At 50.0% G+C, this 23,515-nt stretch overlaps 1 protein-coding gene across 1 annotated transcript in view; it reads left to right on the top strand.

The window, feature by feature from the left end:
- Positions 1–23,515, top strand: part of LOC139565140 (rho-related GTP-binding protein RhoN-like) — a 46,344-nt gene that overhangs the window by 13,813 nt on the left and 9,016 nt on the right. The window contains exon 3 of the mRNA XM_071385251.1: positions 20,836–20,945. Within this exon, the coding sequence (XP_071241352.1) occupies positions 20,836–20,945 (110 nt within the window). The remainder of the gene's footprint in view (positions 1–20,835; positions 20,946–23,515) is intronic.

Here is a 23,515-nt window from a genome sequence, read left to right on the forward strand (position 1 = left end):
GTGTTTTCGAATAACATCCCCAAGAGGTAAAATATATAGTGAAAACAATAGTGGTCCTAAAACGGAACCTTGTGGAACACCGAAATGTACAGTTGATTTGTCAGAGGACAAACCATTCACAGAGACAAACTGATATCTTTCCGACAGGTAAGATCTAAACCAGGCCAGAACTTGTCCGTGTAGACCAATTTGGGTTTCCAGTCTCTCCAAAAGAATGTGGTGATCGATGGTGTCAAAGGCAGCACTAAGGTCTAGTAGCACGAGGACAGATGCAGAGCCTCGGTCTGACGCCATTAAAAGGTCATTTACCACCTTCACAAGTGCAGTCTCAGTGCTATGATGGGGTCTAAAACCAGACTGAAGCATTTCGTATACATTGTTTGTCTTCAGGAAGGCAGTGAGTTGCTGCGCAACAGCTTTTTCTAAAAATTTTGAGAGGAATGGAAGATTCGATATAGGCCGATAGTTTTTTATATTTTCCGGGTCAAGGTTTGGCTTTTTCAAGAGAGGCTTTATTACTGCCACTTTTAGTGAGTTTGGTACACATCCGGTGGATAGAGAGCCGTTTATTATGTTCAACATAGGAGGGCCAAGCACAGGAAGCAGCTCTTTCAGTAGTTTAGTAGGAATAGGATCCAGTATGCAGCTTGAAGGTTTAGAGGCCATGATTATTTTCATCATTGTGTCAAGAGATATAGTACTAAAACACTTAAGTGTCTCTCCCGATCCCAGGCCCTGGCAGAGCTGTGCAGATCCAGGACAGCTAAGCCCTGGAGGAATATGCAGATTTAAAGAGGAGTCCGTAATTTGCTTTCTAATGATCATGATTTTTTCCTCAAAGAAGTTCATGAATTTATTACTGCTGAAGTGAAAGCCATCCTCTCTTGGGGAATGCTGCTTTTTAGTTAGCTTTGCAACAGTATCAAAAATAAATTTTGGATTGTTCTTATTTTCCTCAATTAAGTTGGAAAAGTAGGATGATCGAGCAGCAGTGAGGGCTCTTCGGTACTGCACGGTACTGTCTTTCCAAGCTAGTCGGAAGACTTCCAGTTTGGTGTGGCGCCATTTCCGTTCCAATTTTCTGGAAGCTTGCTTCAAAGCTCGGGTATTTTCTGTATACCAGGGAGCTAGTTTCTTATGACAAATGTTTTTCGTTTTTAGGGGTGCAACTGCATCTAGGGTATTGCGCAAGGTTAAATTGAGTTCCTCAGTTAGGTGGTTAACTGATTTTTGTCCTCTGACGTCCTTGGGTTGGCAGAAGGAGTCTGGAAGGGCGTCAAGGAATTCTTGTGTTGTCTGAGAATTTATAGCACGACTTTTGATGGTCCTTGGTTGGGGTCTGAGCAGATTATTTGTTGCGATTGCAAACGTAATAAAATGGTGGTCCGACAGTCCAGGATTATGAGGAAAAACATTAAAACCTGTTATGGCTGCAAGCCCGACACCGGTACACCTATGACAACATCCAGCTCAAGTGCAGGGCGGCAAATTCAAAATCTATTTTTTTTAAATATTTAACTTTCACACATTAACAAGTCCAATACAGCATTTGAAAGATAAACATCTTGTCAATCCAGCCAACATGTCCGATTTTTTAAATGTTTTACAGAGAAAACACCACATATATTTATGTTAGCTCACCACCAAATAAAAAAGAGGACAGACATTTTTCACAGCACAAGTAGGATGCAAGTAGCATGCACAAGCCAACCTAACTAACCTAGAACCAACCTAAATAACCTAGAAAAAACTACCTCAGATGACAGTCCTATAACATGTTACACAATAAATCTATGTTTTGTTCAAAAAATTTGCATATTTTAGCTATAAATCAGTTTTACATTACTGCTACCATCATAGCTACAGTCAGAAATCGCACGGGAGTAGCCAGAGAAAATACAGACACCAACGTCAACTACTCTAATTACACATCATAAAACATTTCAGACAAATATATGGTGGATAGCAAATGAAAGACAAAGATCTTGTGAATACAGACAATATTTCAGATTCTTTAAATGTTTTACAGCGAAAACACCACATATATTCATGTTAGCTCACCACCAAATACAAAAAGAGAGACAGACATTTTTCACAGCACCGGTAGCATGCAGCTAGCATGCAGCTAGCATGCAAAGCCAACCTAACTAACCTAGAACTAACCTAAATAACCTAGAAAAAACTACCTCAGATGACAGTCCTATAACATGTTACACAATAAATCTATGTTTTGTTCGAAAAATGTGCATATTTCAGCTATAAATCAGTTTTACATTACTGCTACCATCATAGCTACCATTATAGCTACAGTCAGAAATAGCACGGGAGTAGCCAGAGTAAATACAGACACCAACGTCAACTACTAATTACTCATCATAAAACATTTAAGAAAAATATATGGTGAATAGCTAATGAAAGTGAATACAGCTAGTGAATACAGACAATATTTCCGATTCTTTAAGTGTTTTACAGCGAAAACACAATATATCGTCATATTAGCTTACTACAATAGCAAACATAGCAACAGCATTGACTCAAGGCAAACGGTAGCATAGCACAGTTCGACAGATATATATGAAATAGCATCCCAAATTGGGTCCTTATCTTTGTTGATCTTCATTCAGAATGTTGTACAATGGGTCTTTTGTTCAGAACCAGCTTTGTTTCGATCCAAAACGAACTATTTCCCTCTTGAATTAGCAAACACACTGGCCTTCCTGTGCTAACCTCTCCATCTTGAAAAAAATTCTTCCTACGCATCACGTATAAAATCCCGAATAAATTTAAATAATATAATTAAACTATATTTAAAAAACATACTTTAGGATGATATTGTGACATGTATCAAAAAAAATCGAAGCCAGATGTCATATTCATCGAGAACGACCGTTTTCCAGGTGGAGAGTCCTTGTCCGAGTTCGCGCCTCAGGAAAAATAAATTATGGCGGTCGTCTCATTCAAAGAGGGTGTATGCATTCTCTGAAAGAGATATTCAACTCCTTTCTGTTCTCACTTCCGCATGAGACCCAGAGGAAGGTGTATGACGTGTTTCTACAGTCCTAAGTGACATGACCTTATATAGACAAGCTTTTGAAGAGCGACTTAGCTTTTGGAAATCTCACTTCCGGATAGGAAATGAGCTGTAAAAAGGGTTCTGTTTCACTTAGAGACATAATTCAAACGTTTTTAGAAACTAGAGAGTGTTTTCTATTCAATATTAATAATAATATGCATATTGTACGAGCAAGAATTGAGAACGAGGCCGTTTGAAATGGCCACCTCTTTCCAGGGTACTCAAGGCTCCGCTTACAGCCATAAGAAGTTAAGATCTACAACATTTATTCCATGGGACAAAACTAGGTCCAGAGTATGACTGTGGCAGTGAGTAGGTCCAGAGACATGTTGGACAAAACCCACTGAGTCGATGATGGCTCCGAAAGACTTTTGGAGTGGGTCTGTGGACTTCTCCATATGAATATTAAAATCACCAAAAATGTAAATATGATCTGCTATGACTACAAGGTCTGATAGGAATTCAGGGAACTCAGAGAGGAACGCTGTATATGGCCCAGGAGGCCTATAAACAGTAGCTATAAAAAGTGATTGAGTAGGCTGCATAGATTTCATGACTAGAAGCTCAAAAGACGAAAACGTCATTTTTCTTTTGTAAATTGAAATTTGCTATCGTAAATGTTAGCAACACCTCCGCCTTTGCGGGATGCACGGGGGATATGGTCACTAGTGTAACCAGGAGGTGAGGCCTCATTTAACACAGTAAATTCATCAGGCTTAAGCCATGTTTCAGTCAGGCCAATCACATCAAGGTTATGATCAGTGATTAGTTCATTGACTATAACTGCCTTTGAAGTGAGGGATCTAACATTAAGTAACCCTATTTTGAGATGTGAGGTATCACGATCTCTTTCAATAATGGCAGGAATGGAGGAGGTCTTTATCCTAGTGAGATTGCTAAGGCGAACACCGCCATGTTTAGTTTTGCCCAACCTAGGTCGAGGCACAGACACAGTCTCAATGGGGATGGCTGAGCTGACTACACTGACTGTGCTATTGGCAGACTCCACTAAGCTGGCAGGTTGGCTAACAGCCTGCTGCCTGGCCTGCACCCTATTTCATTGTGGAGCTAGAGGAGTTAGAGCCCTATCTATGTTAGTAGATAAGATGAGAGCACCCCTCCAGCTAGGATGGAGTCCGTCACTCCTCAGCAGGTCAGGCTTGGTCCTGTTTGTGGGTGAGTCCCAGAAAGAGGGCCAATTATCTACAAATTCTATCTTTTGGGAGGGGCAGAAAACAGTTTTCAATCAGTGATTGAGTTGTGAGACTCTGCTGTAGAGCTCATCACTCCCCCTAACTGGGAGGGGGCCAGAGACAATTACTCGATGCCGACACATCTTTCTAGCTGATTTACAGGCTGAAGCTATGTTGTGCTTGGTGATCTCTGACTGTTTCATCCTAACATCGTTGGTGCCGACGTGGATAACAATATCTCTATACTCTCTACACTCACCAGTTTTAGCTTTAGCCAGCACCATCTTCAGATTAGCCTTAACGTCGGTAGCCCTGCCCCCTGGTAAACAGTGTATGATCGCTGGGTGATTCGTTTTAAGTCTAATACTGCGGGTAATGGAGTCGCCAATGACTAGGGTTTTCAATTTGTCAGAGCTAATGGTGGGAGCCTTCGGCGCCTCCCGTAACGGGAGGAGTAGAGACAAGAGAAGACTCGGCCTCAGACTCCGACTCGCTACTCAATGGGGAAAACCGGTTGAAAGTTTCTGTCGGCTGAATGAGCGACACCAGTTGAGCATTCCAACAGCATTTCCCTCCAGAAGCCATGAGAAAGTTGTCCGGCTGCGGGGACTGTGCGGGGGGATTTATACTAACGTTACTATCTGTACTTACTGGTGGCACAGACGCTGTTTCTTCCTTTCCTACACTGAAATTACCCTTGCCTAACGATTGCGTCTGAAGCTGGGCTTGCAGCACAGCTATCCTCGCCGTAAGGCGATCATTCTCCTGTATATTATGAGTACAGCGAATGCAATTAGAAGACATCATGTTAATGTTACTACTTAGCTTCGGCTGTTGAAGGTGCTGACGAACCATGTCCAGATAAAGCGTCCGGAGTGAAAAAGTTGAATGAGGGAAAAAAGTTGTGATGGAAAAACTAAAAATATAAACGGTAATTAAAAAGAAAAAAAAACGTAAAGTTGTCAGCTAGCAAAGTAAAGTTGGCAACAAAACGCACAGCAAAACGCACAGCAACAAAACGCACAGCAACACGTCTGCAAATTCAAGAGGAAGTGATGACTGATGATAGTGCAGTTGTGAGGTCATCAACTCTATCAACTCTATCAACTGCTGAGGACCGCTAGGCTATCTGTCGACTCTATCAACTGCTGAGGACCGCTAGGCTATCTGTCGACTCTATCAACTGCTGAGGACCGCTAGGCTATCTGTCGACCCTATCAACTGCTGGGGACCGTTAGGCTATCTGTCGACCCTATCAACTGCTGGGGACCGCTAGGCTATCTGTCGACTCTATCAACTGCTGGGGACCGTTAGGCTATCTGTCGACCCTATCAACTGCTGAGGACCGCTAGGCTATCTGTCGACTCTATCAACTGCTGAGGACCGCTAGGCTATCTGTCGACCCTATCAACTGCTGAGGACCGCTAGGCTATCTGTCGACCCTATCAACTGCTGGGGACCGCTAGGCTATCTGTCGACCCTATCAACTGCTGAGGACCGCTAGGCTATCTGTCGACTCTATCAACTGCTGGGGACCGCTAGGCTATCTGTCGACTCTATCAACTGCTGAGGACCGCTAGGCTATCTGTCGACTCTATCAACTGCTGAGGACCGCTAGGCTATCTGTCGACTCTATCAACTGCTGAGGACCGCTAGGCTATCTGTCGACTCTATCAACTGCTGAGGACCGCTAGGCTATCTGTCGACTCTATCAACTGCTGAGGACCGCTAGGCTATCTGTCGACTCTATCAACTGCTGAGGACCGCTAGGCTATCTGTCGACCCTATCAACTGCCGGGGACCGCTAGGCTATCTGTCGACTCTATCAACTGCTGAGGACCGCTAGGCTATCTGTCGACTCTATCAACTGCCGAGGACCGCTAGGCTATCTGTCGACTCTATCAACTGCTGAGGACCGCTAGGCTATCTGTCGACTCTATCAACTGCTGAGGACCGCTAGGCTATCTGTCGACTCTATCAACTGCTGAGGACCGCTAGGCTATCTGTCGACTCTATCAACTGCTGAGGACCGCTAGGCTATCTGTCGACTCTATCAACTGCTGAGGACCGCTAGGCTATCTGTCGACTCTATCAACTGCTGAGGACCGCTAGGCTATCTGTCGACTCTATCAACTGTTGGGGACCGCTAGGCTATCTGTCGACCCTATCAACTGCTGAGGACCGCTAGGCTATCTGTCGACTCTATCAACTGCTGAGGACCGCTAGGCTATCTGTCGACTCTATCAACTGCTGAGGACCGCTAGGCTATCTGTCGACTCTATCAACTGCTGAGGACCGCTAGGCTATATGTCGACCCTATCAACTGCTGGGGACCGCTAGGCTATCTGTCGACTCTATCAACTGCTGGGGACCGCTAGGCTATCTGTCGACTCTATCAACTGCTGAGGACCGCTAGGCTATCTGTCGACTCTATCAACTGCTGAGGACCGCTAGGCTATCTGTCGACTCTATCAACTGCTGAGGACCGCTAGGCTATCTGTCGACTCTATCAACTGCTGAGGACCGCTAGGCTATCTGTCGACTCTATCAACTGCTGAGGACCGCTAGGCTATCTGTCGACTCTATCAACTGCCGAGGACCGCTAGGCTATCTGTCGACCCTATCAACTGCCGGGGACCGCTAGGCTATCTGTCGACTCTATCAACTGCTGAGGACCGCTAGGCTATCTGTCGACTCTATCAACTGCTGAGGACCGCTAGGCTATCTGTCGACTCTATCAACTGCTGAGGACCGCTAGGCTATCTGTCGACTCTATCAACTGCTGAGGACCGCTAGGCTATCTGTCGTCTCTATCAACTGTTGGGGACCGCTAGGCTATCTGTCGACTCTATCAACTGCTGAGGACCGCTAGGCTATCTGTCGACTCTATCAACTGCTGAGGACCGCTAGGCTATCTGTCGACTCTATCAACTGCTGAGGACCGCTAGGCTATCTGTCGACTCTATCAACTGCTGAGGACCGCTAGGCTATCTGTCGACTCTATCAACTGCTGAGGACCGCTAGGCTATCTGTCGACTCTATCAACTGCTGGGGACCGCTAGGCTATCTGTCGACTCTATCAACTGTTGGGGACCGCTAGGCTATCTGTCGACTCTATCAACTGCTGAGGACCGCTAGGCTATCTGTCGACTCTATCAACTGTTGGGGACCGCTAGGCTATCTGTCGACCCTATCAACTGCTGAGGACCGCTAGGCTATCTGTCGACTCTATCAACTGCTGAGGACCGCTAGGCTATCTGTCGACTCTATCAACTGCTGAGGACCGCTAGGCTATCTGTCGACTCTATCAACTGCTGAGGACCGCTAGGCTATCTGTCGACTCTATCAACTGCTGAGGACCGCTAGGCTATCTGTCGACTCTATCAACTGCTGAGGACCGGTAGGCTATCTGTCGACTCTATCAACTGCTGAGGACCGCTAGGTTATATGTCGACCCTATCAACTGCTGGGGACCGCTAGGTTATCTGTCGACCCTATCAACTGCTGGGGACCGCTAGGCTATCTGTCGACCCTATCAACTGCTGGGGACCGCTAGGCTATCTGTCGACCCTATCAACTGTTGGGGACCGCTAGGCTATCTGTCGACCCTATTAACTGCTGGGGACCGCTAGGCTATCTGTCGACCCTATCAACTGTTGGGGACTATCCAGAAGCAAAATGTCAAAGTGAAATGTAAAAAGATAGAGAGGGAGTGAATCGGAGAGGGCAGGATGGGGAAAATGCTCTCAGAGCTAAGAGCGGATCGTGTTTCGTGCCAGTGAATAGTGGGAGAAGGGACAGAAGGAGGAGAGGTATACACCCGGATCAGGGACCACCCCTGGGCCCACCCCTCTGGGACCATCCCTCTGGGACCACCCCTCTGGGACCACCCCTCTAGCCCTCTGGGCTTTGTGATGTGTTATGGGACAGGCTTGTTTTTAGCCCTGAGGGAAGGATTTCCAATCCCGTGGGAGACGTTCACTTACTCACACATACACAGACTGTTTACAAACTGTACTTCACACCCGCACTCCATCTCTTTCCCAGATACTCACAAGTACTCACACACATTATTTAGACATTTGCCAGCCAAGAATAAACAGCCAAAGACAGACCTATACACAGGAAGTGTATTCTAAGCATGCCTCTATAACTCATTGGTCTTCAGTGACCCGCTGTATGATCCTATGACTCCAGTGCCACAGTGGAGCGTTAGTGATCCCAAATAGAGTCAACTAAAGGGCAAGCAGTAACAGTATGGGCTGAAACTGTTAATAGTCAGTTGGTTACTTTGGAGTTTCTGAGTGTCATCCCATTTTCTCAGACTTTCCTGAAGCACTTGTTCGTTATCCTCCGCCAGCAGTGGATGAGTGTTGATCTCCCAGGCTGGCAGGATGCAGCTCACACGGGGAAATCTGGGACATGGAGTTTCCGGGCCTGTCCCTCCGGGCAGCATAACTCGCCGTGGCGACAGCTTTGATGACGGCACTTTGAACAGCACGGTGACTGGCCCTCGCCCTCACCGCCGCTTGGCTACCACCACCTCCACTGGATGAGACCCTCTCTCAGCGTAAAGGGATATGGCCTGTCTCTTACCCCTGTGGCCCCCTAACCCGCATCCTCTCCCACTTCCCTTCCACAGCTCCCATCATTTATGGATTGCTTTATTTAAAAACAGGATCAGATGCTCTCGCTCGCTCCCTCTCTCTATCTCTTGCTCTATCTCTTGCACTCTCTCTCTCTCTCTCTCTCTCTCTCTCTCTCTCTCTCTCTCTCTCTCTCTCTCTCTCTCTCTCTCTCTCTCTCTCCCTCTCTCTCTCCCTCTCTCTCCCTCTCTCTCTTCCTCTCTCTTCCTCTCTCCCTCTCTATCACTCTCTTTCTCTGCTGTCTTCAGGGGGAGTGGAAGTGCACTCAAAGGAGAGAGGGAAATTGTGCCCATCATCTCCACTCGAGCCCTCCCTAGGGACCCTGCAGAGTGGGCCAAAGATGGATAGGGCTATGATAGGGATGCACTTGGATGGGTGTGGGGGCGGGAGAGGGGGACATAGAAGTGGAGAGGATGTCCATTTCCTCTCACAAGCTGTCTTTTATGTGACCGTGATAGATGTCTGAACAATCCTATTTCAATTCCTATTTAATATCCAACAGACAGCCTTGGACGGAAATAATCCCACTCTTAGAAGTATTCCAGCACTAATGAATTTCCCTCAGCCAAGGACAGAGAGAGATAGAAAAGAGATGACTATAAAAGGATGTGATGCATGGCGTTTTACAGGTGAAAGGGAATCTAAGGAGGGGGATTTTTGATTGTGTGTGAGAGAGAAGAGAGATGAATCCATTTAGGCCATGGTAATCACGGAATTAAAGGCCGGCTGTCTGTGAAGCAACCGAACACTGGCCACCACCATGCCTGCAGTCTGCAGTATACCTCCCTCCTCTGTCCCTCCGTGCCTCAGCTGTGTCTCAGCTGTGGACTGTTCTGAGGTGCTGTGAAGGACCAGGGAGGGGGCGGCCTGCCTTACAACCTGTCTCCACTGGCCCTTTGTCTAATCGGATCAACAGATCATCTCTTCAGGGAGTGAAATCGGATATTCCCAGGTCTTCTCAATTATAAAATACACTCTTTCCCTCTCCTCCTTTCCCTGTGGACCCTACTCTGCTTTCACGTGCCCAGAGCAACGACAGAGAAGTTATCTCAAGACGTGACGTGAAGCTGGGTGTCGGAAAGGGGACGTTAGAATCAGCGCGGTTGGCGTTAAGAGGTCTAAGTGGAGGAAGGTGGGGAAACACAAAGCCTTTTGTTCTCCCGGCTGTCTTTAAATGCCCCTTGTCAGTTTGAATGGTGTTATTTGGTGTGACTTGTCTAACCAGCTCGTACTGCTTCGTAGTGACTCATCGCTCCTCGTCATTCCTGGTGTGAGGGAGGCTATGCTTGATCAAACCCAGACAAAGCGTGTGCTTGTATTGTGCATAGACGATCAATCATGGATACATATTCTGTCTAAACAAAGGCCTGGACATAATGCAGTCTTAAGTACTGTGTAGCAAACAGAACTCAAAGAATTGGTTACATGATAAACGGGGAATAAACAGTAGTTCATTGGGAAAAATTGGTTCCCCGGTTAGACACTAACTGGGCAGGAAAGACAGAGAGAGAGATGGGAGAGAAAAACAGCAATAGAAGGAAGAAGATGGAAGGTTTCCGCCAGGGAGAATCATGTCATATACAGAGAGCCATAGTGAGACAAAGGCAGTGGGAGAGAGTGACTAGAAAGCAACACAGCATGACTTAGTCTAAACAAAAATATTGAGAGAGAGAGAGAGAGAGAGAGAGAGAGAGAGAGAGAGAGAGAGAGAGAGAGAGAGAGAGATCAAATGCAGAGAGGAGTCTCCATCACCATATCCCCAGAGAAGACAGACAGTAATCCAGCTCTCGGCTGGCGGCCGCGTCCCCCTCTGTCCCCAAGCTGCTCTGTCAGCGGACAGCCCTGCTTTTGAACCTGCGAATGGGAGAGACACAGGCATTAACTCCACTACAGTGGGGCTTTGAGTCAGATCCTTGCACTGGGGCTTAGCCATCGCCCTTCAAAGGCTCTATTTCCCCTAGAGAGAGAAAGAGGGAGAGCGAGAGGAAGCCAGTATAGCTTTGATCAATATCCTTGGCAGGGGGCCACAGACCGGGGAGGTTAATGGACCATTTAACCCACTGTCACCTCCACTGTCATTTCCACTGTCATCTCCACTGTCACCACCTCCACTGTCACCTCCACTGTCATTTCCACTGTCACCTCCACTGTCACCATCTCCACTGTCACCTCCACTGTCACCTCCACTGTCACCTCCAATGTCATTTCCACTGTCACCTCCACTGTCACCACCTCCACTGTCACCACCTCCACTGTCACCTCCACTGTCACCACCTCCACTGTCATCTCCACTGTCCCACCTGCACTTTAAAGCCTTTGACAACCTGACGTTGCACACTGTATTTCAGACCACCAGATTCTTTGTGTGTGTGTGTGTGTGTGTGTGTGTGTGTGTGTGTGTGTGTGTGTGTGTGTGTGTGTGTGTGTGTGTGTGTGTGTGTGTGTGTCAGAACTGGGAAAAGTGCAACACCTACAGTGCTCAAACCTTAGAACTAATGGAGGGGAAACAGACCAACCCAGCAGAATGCTTTGTAGGACATGATGAAAGGATGTTGTTTCTAGATGCACTATATAACGTCCTGGGTTGGCATCTAGTAGCCTGCAGTACAATCCCTCTCTAAAGGTGTCCGGTCTGGCAAGACATAATGCTTTTCGAGCATGAGGTTTGCTTGAGTGGAAGGCTAGAAGCCAACCCCCCTCCCATTCCTAAAGACTCTGGGCATCTGCAGTGAAAGCTCTAATGTTCTCTCAGCCACTTATAGGACCAAGAGCCCCAATCCCCCTCGCTTGCCTCTCTTCTTCCCCCCTCCCCGCCTCCTCTTGGCTACCTCTTTGCCATCAATGCATCAGCTCCTTGTGGATACGCTCCGTCCTCGCTCTCTTTTTCCCGTCTCCGTCGTTCCCCTGCTCTCTCGCTCGCTCCGTCTCTTACCTCCTTTCAGGGCAGCACAAAGAAGCCATTTGCATCGCTGCAGGTTGCTATGATACTCAGTCAGCACAACTTGAAATGTTTTGCTGCACTTTGAAGGTGGTATTACAGGGGAAAACAGCTGTGGGTGTTAGAGAGAAAGAGAGAAATAGAGAAATAGAGAGTGGTATGTGTGAGCACATTTGTATATTTTGAGTGTTTGTGTGTATGGGTTGTGGCTGGTTTGATAATAGTGTTTCTATGGACCCAGCACAGTATGCACCAGTCACTGTATTTGAGAAAGTGGGCGTGTGTGTGTGTGTGTGTGTGTGTGTGTGTGTGTGTGTGTGTGTGTGTGTGTGTGTGTGTGTGGTCTAATCAGCCAGTGTTTGTTGCTGTGGACTCCCTGCCCTATGCTCATTAGATGACTTCTGGGCAAAGGCTGCTCTTTCCCCGTCTCTTTGCTGGAAGCCATTACAATGGCCTCTTTCTCAGCTGCTTCTCTGCACCCAGCAAAAACCCTTTAACCATGAGCCATGTCTCCACAAGGAACCAGACATGTCCCAGTTCAAAGAGGCATAATCGTCCTGGTGATGGTACAATATAGTTCTTCAACACGCAAGTTCAATTCTATACAATTCTGTTTTGATACTTTTACCCAAAACAGGCATTATACTTCATGAAGTAGTTTTCTCTCAAAAACTGGTAAGAAAATTGGACAATGTCGCCCCTACTCACAGCAACAACAATCAAGGCTTGTAAATCAGATTTCATTTTTCCAGCACAGACTGACTTATCAAAGTTCCTAAAAACATGAACAATATAACGGCCGTTTCTCATCACAATACGGTCTGATCAGGAAGTCATGTCACACATCTTTTAGTGGCGGCAGTCCCTTGCTCACAGTTATATCCAGGAACTTAACAGTCCCTCAAGGCTTAAATGAAGTCACAGCAGAGGCCATTAGGCCTGGATAGTGTGTGTGAGCGCTCCAGTGAATCCGTGCCTGTGTCCTACTACTATATCGTAAGTCCCTTGGGATGTTAATGGGCTTTGAGAAGGCTGGCCTCTTGGCTTCTCTGTACCCTCCATTCAGACAGAGGCCTTTCCCTTCCGCCTTCTGCCTCTTCTTCTCTCTAATTAGTACAGTGGACATAAAGACAGCCATCCTTACTTCCTGTCGGAGGTGGCTAGTGCTAAATCAGGCTAATGCTAACGCTAGGCGTTTTGTTTGGGGTGTTTTATGCCCGTCCTTGGTATCGAGGGGCATGTTTGCTTTGGCAGTGCCAGTCCTGAGTGGGCTGGGCCAGGTTCTGCCTGTACCCCTCCCCCCTCCTGGCCCATCCGTCTTGTTCCTCCTCCCGTCCCTGGCTGGAATTCACTTGACCTTTTGTTCTATCTCACAGCCAACGGCGTGAGCCCCCACCTTCTCGCCTCTCGTAACGGTCCAATACCTCTTTTTTAGTTCTGTCCCGTCCAACACTTTCATTACCCATCTGCACAGCACCTCCCCCACCCCCTTTCTCTGCACCATCGCACCCCTCATCCCCACCGTATCTCTCGCGCCTATCAAACTGGCTTTTGGCAAGAGGCACGGAGGAATTTTGTGAATGGCAAAACCGGCATCTCTCCTGCTGCTGCGGATGATGGTTATGGTGGTTGGCTTTTATTTGTGTCTGCTCGGGTTGTTTTACACACAGTACATTTCCTCCTTCCTCGTTTTCTCCCTCCCGTCTCTCTCTCAGAGGACTTTTCTGACTTTGTCAAAGTGCTGAGGAAGCCTCTCTGTTGCTCTGAGGTTCTGTGACTAGGGCTGCCGTGCCCGTCGCCTGTCAATCATGTTGATCTGTAGGATTGAGTCCTGTTCACGTTGTCAGGGCCGTAATGACTTTAAAAGTCAAACAAGCACCTTTGTTTCAACCTTACATCCGTCTACATCTAGTCTCCATCTTTATCCTCCCGTTTTATATTCTCTCTCTCTTTCTCTCTCTCTCATCCCTCTGTTCTTTGCCCTAGCTTCAGCCCAGTGTGAAAGTCATTAAATATTTTTGTTGCCCTCTCCTGCTCTCTCCTCTCCCCTCACACATTCCTCCCTCCCTCTCTCCTCACCCCTCACACACTCCCTCCCTCTCTCCTCTCCCCTCACACACTCCTTCCCTCTCTCCTCTCCCCTCACACATTCCTTCCCTCTCTCCTCTCCCCTCACACACTGCCCTCTCTCCTCTCCCCTCACACATTCCTCCCTCCCTCTCTCCTCACCCCTCACACATTCCTCCCTCCCTCTCTCCTCTCCCCTCACATATTCCTTCCCTCTCTCCTCTCCCCTCACATATTCCTTCCCTCTCTCCTCTCCCCTCACACATTCCTTCCCTCCCTCTCCTCTCCTCTCCCCTCACACACTCCTTCCCTCTCGCCTCTCCCCTCACACATTCCTTCCCTCTCTCCTCTCCCCTCACACATTCCTTCCCTCCCTCTCCTCTCTCCTCTCCCCTCACACACTCCCTTCTCTCCTCTCCCCTCACACATTCCTCCCCTCTCTCCTCTCCCCTCACACATTTCTCACACCCCTCTCTCCTCTCCCCTCACACATTTCTCCCTCTCCTCTCTCCTCTCCCCTCACACACTCCCTCCCTCTCCTCTCTCCTCTCCCCTCACACATTCCTCCCTCCCTCTCTCCTCTCCCCTCACACATTCCCACCCTCTCCTCTCCCCTCACACATTCCTTCCCTCTCTCCTCTCCCCTCACACACTCCCTCCCTCTCTCCTCTCCTCTCCCCTCACACACTCCCTCCCTCTCTCCTCTCCCCTCACACACTCCCTCCCTCTCTCTTCTCCTCTCCCCTCACACACTCCCTCCCTCTCTCCTCTCCCCTCACACACTTCCTCCCTCTCTCCTCTCCCCTCACACATTCCTTCCCTCTCTCCTCTCCCCTCACACACTACCTCCCTCTCTCCTCTCCTCTCCCCTCACACACTCCCTCCCTCTCTCCTCTCCCCTCACACACTCCCTCCCTCTCTCCTCTCCCCTCACACACTCCCTCCCTCTCTCTTCTCCTCTCCCCTCACACACTCCCTCCCTCTCTCCTCTCCCCTCACACACTCCTTCCTCTCTCCTCTCCCCTCACACACTCCTTCCTCTCTCCTCTCCCCTCACACACTCCTTCCTCTCTCCTCTCCCCTCACACACTTCTTCCCTCTCTCCTCTCCCCTCACACACTCCCTCCCTCTCTCCTCTCCCCTCACACATTCCTTCCCTCTCTCCTCTCCTCTCCCCTCACACACTCCCTCCCTCTCTCCTCTCCCCTCACACACTCCTTCCCTCTCTCCTCTCCCCTCACACACACACTCCCTCCCTCTCTCCTCTCCCCTCACACATTCCTTCCCTCTCTCCTCTCCTCTCCCCTCACACACTCCCTCCCTCTCTCCTCTCCCCTCACACACTCCTTCCCTCTCTCCTCTCCCCTCACACATTCCTTCCCTCTCTCCTCTCCTCTCCCCTCACACACTCCCTCCCTCTGTCCTCTCCCCTCACACACTCCCTCCCTCTCCTCTCTCCTCTCCCCTCACACACTCCCTCCCTCTCTCCTCCCCCCTCACACCCCCCCTCCCTCTCTCCTCTCCCCTCACACACTCCCTCCCTCTCTCCTCTCCCCTCACACACTCCCTCCCTCTCTCCTCTCCCCTCACACACTCCCTTCTCTCCTCTCCCCTCACACATTCCTTCCCTCTCTCCTCTCCCCTCACACACTCCCCTCTCTCCTCTCCCCTCACACATTCCTTCCCTCTCTCCTCTCCTCTCCCCTCACACACTCCCCTCTCTCCTCTCCCCTCACACATTTCTCCCTCTCCTCTCTCCTCTCCCCTCACACACTCCCTCCCTCTCCTCTCTCCTCTCCCCTCACACATTCCTCCCTCCCTCTCTCCTCTCCCCTCACACATTCCCACCCTCTCCTCTCCCCTCACACATTCCTTCCCTCTCTCCTCTCCCCTCACACACTCCCTCCCTCTCTCCTCTCCTCTCCCCTCACACACTCCCTCCCTCTCTCCTCTCCCCTCACACACTCCCTCCCTCTCTTCTTCTCCTCTCCCCTCACACACTCCCTCCCTCTCTCCTCTCCCCTCACACACTTCCTCCCTCTCTCCTCTCCCCTCACACATTCCTTCCCTCTCTCCTCTCCCCTCACACACTACCTCCCTCTCTCCTCTCCTCTCCCCTCACACACTCCCTCCCTCTCTCCTCTCCCCTCACACACTCCCTCCCTCTCTCCTCTCCCCTCACACACTCCCTCCCTCTCTCTTCTCCTCTCCCCTCACACACTCCCTCCCTCTCTCCTCTCCCCTCACACACTCCTTCCTCTCTCCTCTCCCCTCACACACTCCTTCCTCTCTCCTCTCCCCTCACACACTTCTTCCCTCTCTCCTCTCCCCTCACACACTCCCTCCCTCTCTCCTCTCCCCTCACACATTCCTTCCCTCTCTCCTCTCCTCTCCCCTCACACACTCCCTCCCTCTCTCCTCTCCCCTCACACACTCCTTCCCTCTCTCCTCTCCCCTCACACACACACTCCCTCCCTCTCTCCTCTCCCCTCACACATTCCTTCCCTCTCTCCTCTCCTCTCCCCTCACACACTCCCCCCCTCTCTCCTCTCCCCTCACACATTCCCTCCCTCTCTCCTCTCCTCTCCCCTCACACACTCCCTCCCTCTGTCCTCTCCCCTCACACACTCCCTCCCTCTCCTCTCTCCTCTCCCCTCACACACTCCCTCCCTCTCTCCTCTCCCCTCACACACTCCCTCCCTCTCTCCTCTCCCCTCACACACTCCCTCCCTCTCTCCTCTCCCCTCACACACTCCCTCCCTCTCTCCTCTCCCCTCACACACTCCCTCCCTCTCTCCTCTCCCCTCACACACTCCCTCCCTCTCTCCTCTCCCCTCACACACTCCCTCCCTCCCTCTCTCCTCTCCCCTCACACACTCCCTCCCTCCCTCTCTCCTCTCCCCTCACACACTCCCTCCCTCTCTCCTCTCCCCTCACACACTCCCTCCCTCTCTCTTCTCCTCTCCCCTCACACACTCCCTCCCTCTCTCCTCTCCCCTCACACACTCCTTCCTCTCTCCTCTCCCCTCACACACTCCTTCCTCTCTCCTCTCCCCTCACACACTTCTTCCCTCTCTCCTCTCCCCTCACACACTCCCTCCCTCTCTCCTCTCCCCTCACACATTCCTTCCCTCTCTCCTCTCCTCTCCCCTCACACACTCCCTCCCTCTCTCCTCTCCCCTCACACATTCCTTCCCTCTCTCCTCTCCTCTCCCCTCACACACTCCCTCCCTCTCTCCTCTCCCCTCACACATTCCTTCCCTCTCTCCTCTCCTCTCCCCTCACACACTCCCCCCTCTCTCCTCTCCCCTCACACATTCCTTCCCTCTCTCCTCTCCTCTCCCCTCACACACTCCCTCCCTCTCTCCTCTCCCCTCACACACTCCCTCCCTCTCCTCTCTCCTCTCCCCTCACACACTCCCTCCCTCTCTCCTCTCCCCTCACACACTCCCTCCCTCTCTCCTCTCCCCTCACACACTCCCTCCCTCTCTCCTCTCCCCTCACACACTCCCTCCCTCTCTCCTCTCCCCTCACTCCCTCCCTCCCTCTCTCCTCTCCCCTCACACATTCCTTCCCTCTCTCCTCTCCTCTCCCCTCACACACTCCCTCCCTCTCTCCTCTCCCCTCACACATTCCTTCCCTCTCTCCTCTCCTCTCCCCTCACACACTCCCCCCTCTCTCCTCTCCCCTCACACACTCCCCCCTCTCTCCTCTCCCCTCACACATTCCTTCCCTCTCTCCTCTCCTCTCCCCTCACACACTCCCTCCCTCTCTCCTCTCCCCTCACACACTCCCTCCCTCTCCTCTCTCCTCTCCCCTCACACACTCCCTCCCTCTCTCCTCTCCCCTCACACACTCCCTCCCTCTCTCCTCTCCCCTCACACACTCCCTCCCTCTCTCCTCTCCCCTCACACACTCCTTCCCTCTCTCCTCTCCCCTCACACACTCCCTCCCTCCCTCTCTCCTCTCCCCTCACACACTCCCTCCCTCTCCTCTCTCCTCTCCCCTCACACACTCCCTCCCTCTCCTCTCTCCTCTCCCCTCACACACTCCCTCCCTCCCTCTCTCCTCTCCCCACTGCAGGCCTGTTGTGGTGTGATACATACTAAAGATCACCTTTGGCATCACAGCACCTTGTGACCAATCAGGGCCCTGCATTGTTTGATACCCTGCTGAGTGATGGACCTGCTGTCCGTGTGATAGGGCTGGTGGGGAGTTAGTTTGTGTGTGTGCGTGTGTGTGTGTGTGTGTGTGTGTGTGTGTGTGTGTGTGTGTGTGTGTGTGTGTGTGTGTGTCTGTCTGTGTGTGTGTGTGTGTGTGTGTGTGTCTGTGTGTGTGTGTGAGCGTGTGTACGTGTGTGCGAGTGTGTGTGCGCTCACGGGAATGTGCACATGTGTGTGAATGTGTGCGAGTGTGTGTGCGAGTGTGTGTGTGTCTGAGCACAGCTCTCTCAGCAGTAAACAGCAGTGATCTTGTGACTGTGTTACGACATCTCTAGCAGGGTGTAACAGTGTTTCCTAATGACTGACTTCCTGCTGCTGTGAGGACTGCTTCTTCTCTGAGGTACGCTCCCTGGCTCTGTCTGGGACCCCGCTGTTTTTATATGAGATGTCACTCTGTTCTGTGTTACTCTGTTGCTCTGTTGAACAGCAGGACGGGAGAAACAGGAAGAGTGAGCTCTGGCTGCAGAAGCTAAACGAATGACCGTCGAACAAACTGTTCAGTGGTTATATGAAAAAGAAGACATTTGTAAAAGCTTCCTTCCTGTGCACTCGTAATCTGAAGCGTACAGAGGCCGTCCCTCGCACAGGCACATTCTCTCTCACTGAAGTGTGACAGCCTTTGACCCTTTAGGACAGGAGGCCTGATGCATTGTCCTGTGAGGGGATGGCTCCGGTCAGGGCAGGGCGGCTAGCTGAATGGGTAGGGCTATGGACCGCGTGCAGCCATTGTGCAGGCCTCAGTCCACCACAAACAAAGAGAACATAGCACTGCTAAAACAGGCGCAACTACCGTTGTGTCCAGCCCAATTCACTGGCACAGAAAGCCTGTGCTGCTTCAACAGCCTGCCATGGCATTATGTTGAGGCCATGTACAGTAACAATGTCTACATCACTCTACTCTACGTGCCAGACATCAGTTACAGGCTGTTTGTATAGGCTTCTACTGCTCTGACTTGGTGGCATTTCAGCCGACAGTTCAGTTTAAAATCTAGTCTACATCTTTATCCTCCCCTGTTTTATTCTCTCTCTCTCTCTCTCTCTCTCTCTCTCTCTCTCTCTCTCTCTCTCTCTCTCTCTCTCTCTCTCTCTCTCTCTCTCTCTCTCTCATTCTCTCTCTCTCTCTCTCTCATCCTCTCTCTCGCTCTCTCTCATTCTCTCTCTCTCATTCTCTCGCTCTGCTCTCTCTCTCTCTCTCTCACCAGTCTGTCTCCTAACAAAAGCAATAGCAGAGTCAGATTCCTTGTGTCCATTCCAACAAGTTTATGTTCCCATGCTCTAGAGGGATGTAGGCTTGTGTTGCCTATATCTCAGGGGAGGCAGGAAGGAACCCACAGCCACATCCCCAGCCAGGATCCCTCGGAGCCCAGGGAGTTTTACAAGCCTCCTAATGAGAGCATTAGGGGAATGGAGAGAGGAGAGAGGGAATGGAGAGTTGAGAGAGGGAATAGGGAGAGGAGAGAGGGGGAATGGAGAGAGGAGAGAGGGAATGGAGAGATGGGGATTTGAGAGAGGAGAGAGGGGGAATGGAGAGAGGGGAAATGGAGAGAGGAGAGAGGGAATGGAGAGAGGGGGAATGAGAGAGGGAATTGAAAAGAGGGGGAATGGAGAGAGGGGGAATGGAGAGAGGAGATAGGAGGAATGGAGAGAGGGAGAATGGAGAGATGGGATGGAGAGAGGAGAGAGGGGGAAAGGAGAGAGGGAAAGGGAGAGGGGAAATGGGAGAGAGGAGAGAGGGGGAATGGAGAGAGGGAATGGGAGAGAGGAGAGAGGGGGAATGGAGAGAGGGAATGGGAGAGAAGGGAGAGGGGGAATTGAGAGAGGGAATGGGAGAGAAGGGAGAGGGGTAATTGAGAGAGGGAATGGGATAGAGGAGAGAGGGGAAATGGAGAGAGGGAATGGGAGAGAGGAGAGAGGGGGAATTGAGAGAGGGAATGGGAGAGAAGGGAGAGGGGGAATTGAGAGAGGGAATGGGAGAGAAGGGAGAGGGGGAATTGAGAGAGGGGATGGGAGAGAAGGGAGAGGGGGAATGGGCCACAAAATGAATGAAGGTACAGAAAATAAGAGAAAGAGAGAAAGTGAAGACGAGTGTGTGTGTGTGTGTGTGTGTGTGTGTGTGTGTGTGTGTGTGTGTGTGTGTGTGTGTGTGTGTGTGTGTGTGTGTGTGTGTGTGTGTGTGTGTGTGTGTGTGTGTGTGAGAGAGAGAGAGAACTCTCAAGAGCGGCAGAGAAAGTGAGAGCGAGAAAGAGCTTGGCCCTTTGTACCGGCGTCCATTGTCATTTGGGATGGGGATGTAGTATGTGCAAAGGGACCTAGCTCCTCTGACAACTACAGTTCGTGCGTGTGTGTGTGTGTGCTTATCACAATGCCCCTCCCTACCCCCTACCGCCTCTTAAACTGGGGGAGGGGTCACAGATTAAGAACACCCTCCCATCTGCACACAGCTGTTCATGTCAACAGGTGTTTGCGTCAGCAGAGAGTGTGTGTGTGTGCTGTGAAGCTGTGATACTCCCTGCTGGAATGGTTAAGTGTACAGTATGTTAATGCCCATTTGTTAAACAGCTTCGTCCTCCAGGTTGTACAGGGACTGCCAAGCGTTCACATTCTATTAGTCATCCGGGTTGAATGAGGTCAAGGGACCTTATATAAAGTGTCTAGTGTACTGACGGGGACTAACTGTGTATCCGTGTGTCCGCAGGTTCCTCGTATTATGACAACGTGCGGCCGTTGGCCTATCCTGACTCAGACGCTGTGCTCATCTGCTTTGACATCAGTCGCCCAGAGACTCTGGACAGTGTCCTGAAGAAGGTCAGTCTCTTCCTCTTCCTCACCTTCCAACTGCCCCCAGTCAGTCACGACCAGGGTATATAACCAACATGCCCTGCCTTCAGAGAACATGGTTTATTACTGCTGTTTGCGATTGCTTACACACTTGTTGCGGAATTTGGCTGACTGTGTCAAAACTCTACACACAAGTGAAATAAGAGATGAACATGTCACTTCTATGTCTAAATGAAACTCTGCCATCCAAACCTAACAATCCTTTTTCAAAATGGCATTTTTGCTACAAAATGAGACACACCTGCACCATTTAATTAACTCTTTCAAAGCAGCAACACACTGATGGACTTTATACAAAACACTGCTGTCTTTAGTACTTTGTATACCTTTTTCATTTTTCTCCTACAGGCTTCTGTGAAAGATTGTTCCAGCACAGTACATCTACTCACATTTCAATGAACACAAAAAATAGAAAGGCTTCAGAAAGAAATATATACAGCTTATTTTTTTGTTTTTGTTGTTGTTGTAAAAACCTGCAAAGAATAGTAGAATTACAGTACAGTATTCAATGCAATATGTTACTGTAAACTCACGAAAACAAAAATAATGCGATGGACAGTGCGATGGTAAACAAAAAGTATTGTAAGGAATTGTAAGGGATGGGGTGGATGGTTTATGGATCCCGCCTTCTGTTAGGGTCTGGCACATCACCTCATCCACATCACAAACAATGTCATCCCTGGCTGGGCAACAGAGAGAATATTGCCTTGCATCCAACCCTGGACTGATCCCACCTCAATGTCTCCGCATGTCTCTTCCAATGCTTGCAGAAGAGGCAGTCGGGCATGTGGTTGGCGGTCATACACACGCCAAGCCGAAAGTAATTCCTCAATCGGATTGAGAAATATGGAGTCAGGGGGCAAGTATACAACTGTGAAGTTATTGTGGTTGGTGAACCAGTCCCTGACCAGAGCAGCCCGGTGGAAACTAACATTATCCCAGATGACAACAAACCCGGGCTGCTCAGGTCCGTCCTGTACAGCTGCATTATGTAGAGCATCCAGACATATGATCATGTGTTGCAGTATTGTAGGGACCCAGGGTGCCATGGTGATGGAGAACTCCTTGCAGACTAATGGTGTCACACAAGGTGATATTTTCCCCACGCTGCCCAGGGACATTCACAACGGCTTTTTGTCCTGTAACATTTCGGCCCCGACGCCTGGTTTTTAGCTAGATCGAATCCAGCTTCCTCAATGGAAATGAACTCATGAGGCTGTGCAGCTGCATCAAAGTCCAAGACTCTCTGTAACAGAAAATGCAAACACTGTACTGTGAATATGGTGTAACTCAAAACACAGGACTACAATGTCTATGGGGGTGGGGGGTGGGGTGGGTTGGGTTAGACACATTCAGTCAAAACTACAAGCAAGGCAGGTGCCCCCATAGGAACCCTGGACATCGAACGCTGTTCCTCTCAAATGGAACCCTGGACATCGAACGTTGTTCCTCTCAAATGGAACCCTGGACATCGAACGCTGTTCCTCTCAAATGGAACCCTGGACATCGAACGCTGTTCCTCTCAAATGGAACCCTGGACATCGAACGCTGTTCCTCTCAAATGGAACCCTGGACATCGAACGCTGTTCCTCTCAAATGGAACCCTGGACATCGAACGCTGTTCCTCTCAAATAGAACCCTGGACATCGAACGCTGTTCCTCTCAAATAGAACCCTGGACATCGAACGCTGTTCCTCTCAAATGGAACCCTGGACATCGAACGCTGTTCCTCTCAAATGGAACCCTGGACATCGAACGCTGTTCCTCTCAAATGGAACCCTGGACATCGAACGCTGTTCCTCTCAAATGGAACCCTGGACATCGAACGCTGTTCCTCTCAAATGGAACCCTGGACATCGAACGCTGTTCCTCTCAAATGGAACCCTGGACATCGAACGCTGTTCCTCTCAAATAGAACCCTGGACATCGAACGCTGTTCCTCTCAAATGGAACCCTGGACATCGAACGTTGTTCCTCTCAAATAGAACCCTGGACATCGAACGCTGTTCCTCTCAAATGGAACCCTGGACATCGAACGCTGTTCCTCTCAAATGGAACCCTGGACATCGAACGCTGTTCCTCTCAAATGGAACCCTGGACATCGAACGCTGTTCCTCTCAAATGGAACCCTGGACATCGAACGCTGTTCCTCTCAAATGGAACCCTGGACATCGAACGCTGTTCCTCTCAAATAGAACCCTGGACATCGAACGCTGTTCCTCTCAAATGGAACCCTGGACATCGAACGCTGTTCCTCTCAAATGGAACCCTGGACATCGAACGCTGTTCCTCTCAAATGGAACCCTGGACATCGAACGCTGTTCCTCTCAAATAGAACCCTGGACATCGGACGCTGTTCCTCTGAAATGGAAACCTGGACATCGAACGCTGTTCCTCTCAAATAGAACCCTGGACATCGAACGCTGTTCCTCTCAAATGGAACCCTGGGCATCGAACGCTGTTCCTCTCAAATGGAACCCTGGACTTCGAACGCTGTTCCTCTCAAATGGAACCCTGGACATCGAACGCTGTTCCTC

Source organism: Salvelinus alpinus, chromosome 36 (assembly GCF_045679555.1).
Source record: "Salvelinus alpinus chromosome 36, SLU_Salpinus.1, whole genome shotgun sequence".
NCBI lineage: Eukaryota > Metazoa > Chordata > Actinopteri > Salmoniformes > Salmonidae > Salvelinus > Salvelinus alpinus.